The 12004-nt window shown below is 40.4% G+C and overlaps 1 protein-coding gene across 3 annotated transcripts in view; it reads left to right on the top strand.

Moving 5' to 3' along the window:
• Positions 1 to 12004, top strand: part of gria4b (glutamate receptor, ionotropic, AMPA 4b) — a 116916-nt gene that overhangs the window by 376 nt on the left and 104536 nt on the right. For all 3 annotated transcript variants that reach the window (XM_017493574.3, XM_017493573.3, XM_017493570.3), the window contains exon 2: positions 805 to 963. In XM_017493574.3, the coding sequence (XP_017349063.1) occupies positions 805 to 963 (159 nt within the window). The remainder of the gene's footprint in view (positions 1 to 804; positions 964 to 12004) is intronic.

Here is a 12004-nt window from a genome sequence, read left to right as displayed (position 1 = left end):
CGCGCGCGCGCGTGTGTGTGTGTTAGTTAAATACTAGAGTATATTTAGTAATGTTAATCGCCTGGTATGAATCCTGTCATCCGTTCACTGTCACGTAATCCGGCGAGCGCCACTGCAGTGCGCCCTAAACGGCACTAACCGGGATGCTCGGCTTGGATAGAGCGGATAGGTCTATTCTATCACCAGAACAGAGAAATAATAATAATCATAATAATAATAATAATAATAATATTAATAATAAAAAACTTTACAAGCTTTTTTGCTGACACGTTGCTTTTTTTTTATTGCGCAAATTCCTTGTTTAGAATTCAGCACGCGTTTGAGCGTTTTCATTCCCGTTGCGCGCGCATTCCTCTGTCACTCCAAAGTGCCTTCCTTAATTGTATTCCAGTACTGCATCAAGCTCTGTGTCACGTTTCTTATACCCTCCCCTCTTGTTTAATACATACATAAATACACGAATGAATAAAGGAATTAAACGAATGAATTCATGTCAGTCTGTCCCACTTTCTCAGCCTTGATATAATAAAATTCTGGATTCAACTTCTTGGGGAAAAAAAAACAAAAAACAAACCAAAATGTGTTGTTCTAATTCAGCTTGAAATCATGCCAGCGCCTAATTGTACACCCTGGTGTTCAGTTTTCATTTTGGATTTCCATTCAGCTCACGTTTTTGGATGTCCATCATTAAGCCATTTCTCCCATCCATATAAAAGCCATAATCAAATAACAGGCCTCTTATTTGGCACAGAATATAATCTTGCTCTTTCTTTTTCTCTTCCTCTCTCTGTCTCACCCCTGCAGGCGGGCTGTTCATCAGAAATACAGATCAGGAGTACACTGCCTTTCGCTTGGCCATATTTCTGCACAACACGAGCCCCAATGCGTCAGAGGCGCCCTTTAACCTGGTGCCCCACGTGGACAACATTGAGACAGCTAACAGCTTCGCCGTCACCAACGCCTGTGAGTCCGAGCCTTTAAAAATACCCGTAGCTGGGTACATTCGAGCTGCTTAATTAGCCAGGGGAAGAACTGAAGAGGTGTCACTGGGAGGAGGTCTTGCCAAAGGGTTGGGGGTTGCTTGGAACTGAGCTGTTGCTAGAAACTTGAGCCCCGTTAATGGACACTGGTGTGAATGATCAAGCTGATCAAACTAATGAGAGGCATATGGGATAGAGTTGCTACCTGAGAGTAGTAGTGGTGGTACGGTGGTAGTACAAATGCGACACTGTGATGAGCCACTTCCTGGCTTTTGTCCAGCCAGTGCTTGTGCCTCTCTGGGAGACCTGTCCTCCGGCTCTTTACTGACACAAATACAGACTAAGTGCACTCACAAACAGTGACATTTCTCTGTGTGTCTGTATGTGTGTGTGTGTGTGTGTGTGTGTGTGTGTGTGTGTGTGTGTGTGTACCCATCTCCCAGTTAAAAGAAAACACTTCTCTCCGCTGATGCAAGCTCATGCCGACATTCGCGATTGCATTGTGTATATTTGTTTTCATCTATGTATGTTTTTCCACTTGCCTCAGTTTAGATGTCAAGCTATGTCTGACATGGTTTGTCAGCTGGTACGACTCATACACACATACTCTAGAAGAGCGCGAACGGTGCATTGCTAAGAGAGCTGCATCGCACCCGAGGGCAGTCTAGGCCAGCAAAGGCCTTTTTTGTGCTGCTTTCATAGCATGACTCCCCCACCATCCTCTGCAACATTCAGGCTTTTGTCACTTCCCATCAGGATCAGGCACACTAGCGTAAAGTAAGCACAGAGCAGGGGCAGCCATCACGTCAGCCATGCACAGTCTGCTCTGACCCACGCGTCAGCCTCAGCTCCTGCTTCGTCTTCTTCTGCACCACACCGAGCTTTCCGTGCCTTTTTCTGTTCGCTTCAATTGTAGTGGAATATTCAGAACTCAAGGCAGTGACAAGCCTTTTCAGTATGTTGGCTGTGGTGTGTAATAGAGGTGAAATCCATGGAATGGACTTGTCTGTTTGTGTCAGTATAACAGACACATTAATTTATCAAAGCGAGACTGCTTTATATTGGTAAATACTTACTGCAGAGATGCTAAAGAAAGGCCTGTCCCGCACACTTGTGTGAATAGAACCAGCAGCATCCAAGCTTGATAAAGGTTGGTTTATGCTCCCTTGTGAAGCTTTCATAAGGTCAGAAAAGAACCTCCTTTGGGGAAATTGAGCAAAGCATTCGCAAACGTCTCCCATGTTCCCCACTACTTCATACTGATTAGCCACACACACACACCCACCATTTTGCACCACCTCGCCTAAAAACGTGTGCATCTTCTCAAGGTTCCTACCAATTCTTACCTCCTTCATTGTGATACAACAAAAGCATACAGATTCTACTAGGAGATCATGAAGGCTGTCGTAACAGGCCAACGTTTTAAAGGAAGGCAAGGTTGGTTTATTCCTAGAGCTGTGAGTAGACGGGGGTCCGAGGATGATCGTAGGAAGCAAACATTGTACAGGAAAATGGAAATTGTCCTAGTAGTGCATTCAGTTGTCAGAGCTCCGCTGGGTTGTGTTATTTGTTTTTGTCTTCAGTGCCGCCATTTTGTTTGAACAGACAAGAGCAAAATCCATGCCTACTTTCTGTATAGCAGTATTGCTGTCAAGCCATTTCACACTGGAAAGGGAACCCAGAGCAAGTTGTGCTTGGGCTACCTGAATAAGTTGGCAGGAGTGGCATTAATGGAATAATTTTATTTATTTGAATAAAAAATACACTTTTTTTCTACACATCATGCAAAATTCATACATCTTACAAGTCAAGAAGTCTGAAGTCATATGAAGAGCCGAAAGACCCTTGAACGGTTCAGACAGATTACTAGAAAACATGACATTAGCATTCATGATATAGCAAAAGAAGCTCTCAGATTTTCAGACAAGGCATGGACATCAGTAATGATATCGTTATCCTACCCAGAATATAAATATGGGATTGGTACCACCTGACTCGGTATCATCCTTTGCTGTATCAGTGTCATTACCAATTTGTACATTAAGATAATATACATTACCGTATCACTTCTTTCCCACCGTTGCTCTTATACCTGTTATGTCCCATTCACAGTCTTCCAGTCATTCAAAGGTCTGTTCATAAAGATAAGAATCCTACTGGGCAATAATGACGGATATGTCGGAAATTTATGTGGCCCGTTTAATTTGCTTGTGAGATTAAACGCACATGATGTGCTATCAGTAATTCACGACAGCCTGATAAGTGCTGGTGTCATTACTGTGTATGAACAATCAGTTTCAGTTAAGCAGATTAGCCGCTCAGTCAATTACTCGCCATTTTGGGACCTATGTAAATGCGTGTGTGTGTGTGTGTAAGTGTGATATTCCAGCAGCTGCGAGTAGTATGGTTCATCCTCAACATTCCACCTTTCCTCCCTCCTCATTTACTCTGCTGGGCACGAATCTGCTTGCAGTTTGTTGCACACAAGGGCTTTTATTCCTCACCGGGGAGCCGTGGCTGCCATGGTGGGATGAGCAGAGGACAGATTATTCGTTTCCGATGATCCCTTTGCCTTCTGCAGTCTGCTCCTCCATTTCTTCCCCCAATTCCTTCTCCCACTGATACTCCCTTATTTTGTTCAATCAGTCCAATCAATGACTAAATTAAGCAGAGAGCGCTGAGCATGTGCAGTGAGGCGTGACTGAGAGTTGTTTGACCGCAATCCCCCAGTAGCCAGGGTTTCTTTGACCTTCATGGGGAAATTGTCAGGTTTGGTCATGGTTGGAGCCGTTTTCTGTGTAATTCCGTTGTATCAGTGCTACAGTGCTATCAGTTCGTCTGATAGCATCACCACACTGCCATTTCCCTCACTCACTGAGAGCAGTGCAGTCACAGCATGGGGGAATTCAACTGCTCTTCAAATGGGTGGTTTCAAGAGCTCCACTTTAGAGAGAGGTGATATTTGATATTTGTGCCTAGGTTCAAATTATATTCAAGGACCCGAAATCCAAAGCTTTTTTTTTTTTTTTTTAATGTCTTTGGGATTTTAATTTGTTGAATCAGATGGACTAAATGGAGATTAGCAAGAATCCTGGGCGATTCTCAGTCTTATTTGTACTTTTCTCATTATAATGGTAATGATAACGAGTCTTTATTGATCACATATACACTACAGCACAGTGACATTCTTTTCTTCGCATACCCCAGCATGTCAGGAAGCAAATGCGTGGCACCATTTGAAATCCATTTCCAAAATTTAAGAACACAAATACAGGGAGCTTGGTTAAAACAACTAAAATCCTCAATCCTACCTAAATATCAAGGATGCATCACGTGGTGACTCGGCAACAAGGATGAATTAAAAGACTCAAGTTTGTAGTGACAACTTCAAGCCTCACTTTTATTTCTGACAGTATGACAAAATGTATACAGGAATTTATACAGGAAAGGGCAGTTAGTGCTCTGCTTCAACCTCTTTTAGTTGCTCTATGATGTAAAAAAAAAAAAAAGTTGTGTTCTCTGGATTTTGGCTTTCAGGAGGAAGCACGTTATCCTCCCTTCTGTTAGCTCTTATGCACTGGGAGAGACAAGTAGTAGCTAGTAGGCGGGAATTGGGAACTGGGAATTAAAACAACAACAAAAAAGCACACAAACAAAAAAGCCTAAATTCAATTCTGAAAAAAATAATAGGTGAGAAATAGATGATATTTGATCATTTGATACAAGCAGTTTGTAATTTGGATTGGCTTCTTTCTAGATATTGTATTGGCTAAGTTTCCTAGCTAGCAGTATCCTCCTGTAGTAACTTTATGCTAACTTGAAGCAGCTAGCCTAAAGGCAAGTTAGCATATGTTAACCCTTAATATATCTCAATATGTTCTCATGTCACCCTGATTGTTCCTAAGAACATTTTTTTACCAGGAATGCAGTTCTGGGAACTACTCATCCTGTTTCTTGACTCTTTACTTATCTGCCAGTGTTGAGGATTGGATTGTGAAAATGACACCTTTTTAATGAATTCTCAGTGTCTCATAGGCAAATCAAGTCTAAATAAATCAAGACAAAATATAATTCCAATGAACACACTGGACGTTCATGTCAGCATATTTTATTAACAATAATAAGAAGATTTTGTACACTACTCCTGGTACAAAAGCTTCTTATATATCCATGTATTTGTGTGTAGGTAAATTCTTCCTAACAACATTGGCTGTCTCATTTGATTTGCATAAACATAAACACTCTTGTTTCCTGTGTCCATTGTGCTGAAAAACAGAACTGCATTGTACATGTGTGTACTGTACATTGTGTGTGTGTTTTATGCAATGACATCCCCAGTGCTGCAGTGCCACGCTCCCTTGTCTTGCATGTGATTTGGTTAACAAAAATCAGAAGCAAGCAAGCGCCGGAGCCAAGCAGTGATGTTCATTGCCTGAGGCTTCTGGGCAACTGTTTCTGCAGATAGGAACCCTTTGAGAACAGTGTTAGTCTCTTTCTTCTATGGTGCAGCACCCTATATTGCCTGTCTCTCCTCACATGCTTTCATTATGGTGCAAGAATTGTGTTTGTATAAGTCGATGCTAATTCCTCCTTCGACAGTGCCGTTCCTGCAACCGTCTGCAGTCGGAGTCATTGGTCATCTGAGGCTGTTTGACAGCATGTTATGCCAATAATGATGTCATGAATTGTTCAACAGCATTTAAGCTTGTTATACTATTTATAAGTGATAACACACTTGGGGGTTTGCTGTTATAGGAAAATATTCAATGATAGGTTGGTGTGATGAAGCAGAGCTCCCTGTTACAACCTTGAAGCTGATATTATTTTCCAATAACAGCATCTCTCAAAGTGTTTGATTCCTTTTATAACTCAGTAATTTGCCAACAAGTTTTTTATTTATTTATTATACAATGACATATGGCACTCAATTTAATGATATGGAACCTCCACAAAACCAGTTAGTTTCTGTTATATCGTATATTATAGAAGCTATAAACATTTATTTTTCCACCAGAGGTTTTTTTGGCTCTCTTTTGAAGTTAATAAGAGTACAAATGCAGCTTGTACCAAGAAACCACAAAAAGCACAAACTCTCCTGCCCTGAAGACTCTGACATAGGGGAAATTACAGTTTTACTTCTGACAGATACAAAGCACTGACACTGGAGAAGCACATTACTGTTACCTGGAACTACTGTCAGAGCTGCTATCACATTAAATCTGACCAATCAGTTTTGAGAATTCAATAGTGCTGTTGTATAAGAAAAGGATAAATGACAGACACTGGCATGTCATGAACCAGAATTGTGATTAGTCACTGCAAAATGTGACATCAGTATTGTTTTGTATTGACATCAATATTGTATTATCATCCTTATTATCTAGACAGAGCTAGCATTGGAGAGATTTAGAAGAAATCGTGTCTAAGCAACACTGACTGTCAAGTGCAGAAAAACAACATGCAGTTGTGATTTTATCTCTCATTTAAACCAACATCATTTAAACCACTCTGTGCTGTAGTTGGTAACCAAATGTACTTAGCTTATAAATGTCACAATATGCTACGTTTCTGTGTATGTATTAGCTATCTCGACTGTTATGTAGTGGCTTCCAAACATTAGCTAGATAACTAGCTAGCTCTCAAGTCTGACTTATAGAGTTACAAGTGAGAAAAGGGATAATCTCCGCCTGTTTATTTATTATGTACGAACAAGACATTTGGTTTGGCACGTGTTTATGTTTACATTCGTACATATCTATGGTTTCTGAGCTCCCTTCATTTTCAATTTATCCGAAAGTCAGAGCATGTGTCTCATGCTGTTTTTCACACTCTGCTGAACCGTTTCCTCTCTCGCCCCTTGTGGTATGACTCTGAGCATTCTTTAAGTGGTTGGGATTCTCCTCCTGATTAGGGCTCTCTAGTGGCTGTGTCTCTGTGGGTCTAGTCTGAAGTTTGGAAAGGCACAGATCATCTCCGCCTGAGAAGGCTGAGCCTCAGATGAGTCTCTAGGAACTGGAGGTGGAGGCTTATGCTGCGAAGGACTTGTTGTTGGAACGATTGTGGTGGAACAGTGGTTCTTTCTAATGAGAGATTAATGTGGATGGAAAAGTCACAAGTCCCATAGAGTATTTCCGTTTTCACACACACACCTCCGCATATGTTGGCAGTTCGATCCACATGCCTCCACATACTGAAGTGTCCTTGGGCAAGACATTGTACCACAGGTTGCTCCTAATGGCAGGCTGGAGCCTCTCATGGCAGCTCTGATGCCATTGGTGTGTGAGTGTGTGTGTGAATGGGTGAAAGGGTAAAGCACTTTGTAGAACCACTAAGGTTAAAAGGCTGTGTATAAGTGTTTACTCATCAGGTTACTTCTGTTAAGAAAACACGCATCCGAGAGTACAGACTAGTTGTGCCCCAAATGACGTACTATACACTCACACTATGCAGTATGTACTCTACCGTCTAGTGTATGAATTTTAGAAGGGTAGTATCATCTCAAATGGAACACTAGTGGTTTTTTACTAACCAGAAGTTTAAGTCACTTTCCAGTAGATGGCACATGACGTCAAACACACGTAATACAACGCCGCTAACTTTACCAGAATGCCCAAAGTCAACGAATTTCTTCAGTTTACTGTTTAAGTCAGCGATACCTTTTATGCCCCACATGACATCATTCACCATCAGACGAAGGCATAATCATCAAGTTACAGTAGAAAAGAAGTGTGCGACCCAAGTCGTCTAAGGCAGGGGTTTTATATTAAATACCATGAAGAAATACTTGTGTAGCACGGAAGCACATCAGTGATACACAAGCACAAACTTGTGTTCATATCCACAATGCTCCACTGTCTGCAATGAGATAGGTGCGAGTGGTGCGAGTTACTTAAAAGGTTTAGTTTAATTCATGTTTTATTGTCATTATATGCTGTATTTGCACACTTGCAGTGCAAAATCTGTTGTTTATTATAACAGGAGCGATCTATTTGTAAGGAGGCCGCGATGATCCTCATTCACAATGTAGACGCGGTGATAAACAGGGTAGTGCAAGGAAGGTGATGTCAAATTAAAACGGTACGATCAAAGTAATTAGGAGTAAAACAATATTCCTGAAGGCAGTGAGTAACCGAAACCGTAAGGTGCAGTGAAAGTGAGATTTTATTATTAATTTAGGACTAGTTTGCATAAATACTTTTATATAATATAAATAACAGTTGTGTTAATGTAAAGTTTTAGTCTGAAGTTTAGATTTATAATACTCAGTTTGTGTATTTCATTTAAAACAAGCGAAAAAATTGTAGTAAAAGTTTGTCTTTCCCAGCCAAATAATCGGAAAAATAATCGGCCGATTAATCGATTATGAAAATAACAGTTAATTGCAGCCCTTATCACCACGGATAAGGGCCACCACTGATAAAGTGCGGCTGAGAAGCTGCCTCTGTCATGGTCACGTAAGTGTGGTCCACTGAAACCTTCTCCGAAATTCTTTCAGAGGCTCTCTCCAGGACAGCAAGACTCCTACCAATCGCACCATCCTTATTGTCATGCTTGAGAAATCAGCAAGACCTTGCTGAAGTGATGGATCGCCAAAGGGCTACACATAAAGACTACAGGCAGGAAGCAGGGAGGAACGTTGACACTAAAGACAGGAAGATCAAGATCCCTCTGGCATCAACCATGCTTCGTCAGTCTCCTTTTGTCATTTTAAAATATGAATCCAGTATCTTTATTGTCATTGTGCAAATACAGAGAGATTCAGTGAGAAGGGGAACAGTTTCTGCCAATAGATTGAGAGTATTTACTCCAGGCGTAATGTATGTAAATATAAAAACCCTGCCTTTGTTCTAGACTTTAGAGTGTAGCCAAGTCTTAGTGAAAAACATGGTGCATGAGTCTTGTGTACTGACCATTCGGAAAAACGCAGTCCGTGCTCATCTTTTTTGTTTGCGAGAGACCAGATGTTAACAAAGATAAACCTCGGAGCAGAGGTTTGTGTAGTGAGGTGCTTAGCCTGTATTTGCCCCACTTATGCTTTCTTTCTCTGCACCACCGGTGTTGCCTGATGAGTGCCTGGTGTGGTGATCCTCGAAAGCCTTGGTGTCCATTGTAGGCTACCTATCTCTGGTTGTTTGATAAACATGTCCTGTATTAAACAGACTGCATGATTTTCTGATGTATAGCTGTTCCTGATGAGTGTATAATATGTATGCAAGTCCTTTATGTATGCGAAAACTCACATTAAAATAGATGAGAATGAAAATCCAGCTTCAGTTTGGGCAGCCATCTTGGGTAGCCATCTGGACATGCAGCCATCTTGAGTGAAAATATCCACTTAGCAAGCAGATTTTGCGAACAACTTTTAGACACATGTTCCCTTCTAATAAATACTATATCCACCGTGGTCCATCGTCGGAAGATCCCAAATTTTAATCTGTTGCCAGTCGTCCACGCGATCATGATTGGACCTGCTTTTCAGCGCCTGAAGAAAGGTCTTCCTGTTTCCTCTGGAGCAGAACACCTCTTGACAGTCGGGTCAGTATAGAAAAGGGTAGTGTTCAGCTGCAGCAGTTTAAAAAAGATGCAGTGGCTGATTTCAAGTGTATCACAAGAAGCACATATTAGCCTTCTCTTCCTCTTGGTAGTTATTGTGCATCAGCAGTGAAGTGGTTGTTAAAAAGCAATGACAAAATTAGAAATAAGTGTATACAAGTTTTATTTGTGGAGCCCTTGTCCAGGAAGGGTTGAATTCGAATTGTATATGTTCTCAATGTCAAGTAATTTAAATGAAATTCGATAGTGATGTGTATGAGTGAACCCAGTTTATATCGAAAAGACTTCCTTTTTTGCAGACATCAGTGGAATATCTAGATTTGGTCTAGAACGGTTCAAAATTGACCATTAAAATGTTTTAGTGGAAATGTGTGTGCCAAAACTTTTGTATTTAGTATGTTTGTGCACGCTGGAAAGTCCATAGTTATAAATAAATAGACAATGGGGTTGCCCTTGCAGCCAAAAATGGACTTTGAGTTCCTGAACCTGAACGTATGTAACATATCTGTATGAAAATCAGGAAGCTACTGAAGAAAAACTATTTGTCTTTCAGATATTTAACCTTGCTGTGACCTTGATTCTGTTTATATCAATTTTAAAATCTAATCAGTTCATCTGCTAGTTACGATTCAACAACTCATCCTTGAGATAATGCGCTAACGAGAATCTTGGAAGGACAACCCCGAAAACATAATGTCTCCACCACTTAGCGGCAGTGGTATAAAAAGATGTCCTTGTAAGGTTTTTTTTTTAACATTATATATTATTTCCAGGGATACGGTGATTTATCAAGTAACAGCCAGCTATGAATTGTTATGTTATGACAAAAAAAAAGAAAGATTGGAATTAAATAAAATGTTATGCGCTATTTTATTTATGGGAATCGGAGCTACTTCTTGGCAGCCCTAAAGATCAAAATAAGGATGTTTTTCCTTAAAGTTCATCTAGATTCAGATGGATATGAGCCCATGCTAGAATATATGTGAAGACTATAGCTAATTTAGTTCCTAGACCATCTCTGAGTGTGTATTACATTGGAGTAAAAAAGGAAATTGTTTCAAATTTATTTGCCCTATCTGAGGTGTTGCAGCCTCACAGCTCCATGGTTCATTCTGATCCTGAGTTACTGTCTGTGTGGAGTTTCTGTGAATGTTCTTCCTGTGTCTGCATGGGTTTCCTTTGTATTCACTGTTTTCCTCCCACCTCCTAAAGGCATGCCAGTACTGTAGGTGGACTTGCTACTGTTAAAGTAGTGAATGAATGTGTGAAAGTGTGTGTGTGTGTGTGCATGGTGATCCTGAGATGAACAGGATAAAGCAGTTACTGAAAGTGAGAGTGAGCTTTTATTTCAATTTTTCTATTATAATTTTTATCAGGGACACATTTAGTGTTTGTAGCTTTGCTATGTACCTTAGATTAGCAATGATAATTGGTTAATTTCAAGCACCTTTTATAATCACATTTGACATCAGTTCAAATGGTTATACTTTTACTTGCAATTTGTTACATTTGTGAATCGTGAATTAGTATTGCAACAGAAAAATAATCATTATTTTAGTGTAGTTTTGTTAGTTGCTACACATATTATTCCTGTTTGACATAGAATATACGATATGAAAAGGGTTAAATGTAATGTAATCATTCTGCCTGAAACATCACAATTTGAAGCATAAATCACACACATGCTTCTTGTGTTCTCCTCTTCCTCTAGTCTTTTTCATTTCAGTGTTATTCCCAGGTCGTCAATAAAATAAAATACACTATATTTCCAAAAGATTGTGGACACCTGACTATCATACCTATATGTGCTTTTGAGCTTCCAATCCGATTCAGATTTCGTCCACCGTTGACGTTATAATAACCTCCACTCTTCTGAGAAAGCTTTCTACTAGATTTTGGATCATGACTGTGAGGATTTGTGATCATTCAGTTACAAGAGCATTAGTGAGGTTGGGCATTAATGTTGGGTGAGGAGATCATCCCAGTTCATCCCAACAGTGTTCAGTGGGGCTGAGGTCAGGGCTCTGTGTAGGGCACTCAAGTTCTTCTACTACAAACTTGGCAAACCATGTCTTTATGAACCTCACTTTGTGCACAGGAGCATTGTCATGCTGGAACATGTTCGGGCCCCTTAGTTCCAGTGAAGGCAAATTGTAATGCTACAGCATACAAAGACATTCTAGACAATTGTGTTCTTCAGCTATGTAGCAAAGACTCACATATGGGTGTGATGGTCAGGTGTCCACATACGTTTGGCCATGTAGTGCACCAACAACAATGTCAGCACAAATAACATGCTTTATGTGAGATTATGAAACCAAATTGCCATTTTGTTGACGTAGCACATTGCAATGTCCTTGACTTCTAAAGCAGTCATGGAGTGAACACTCCCACCCATCCCAGTGTTTAGCAACGTAGCAAAACCCCTCTGCTGTATCAATTACCTGCTTCTGTTTGAGTGATAGCCTGAA

Source organism: Ictalurus punctatus, chromosome 18, assembly GCF_001660625.3.
Source record: "Ictalurus punctatus breed USDA103 chromosome 18, Coco_2.0, whole genome shotgun sequence".
Classification (NCBI taxonomy): Eukaryota; Metazoa; Chordata; class Actinopteri; order Siluriformes; family Ictaluridae; genus Ictalurus; species Ictalurus punctatus.
This window is presented reverse-complemented; position numbering and strand designations above follow the sequence as displayed.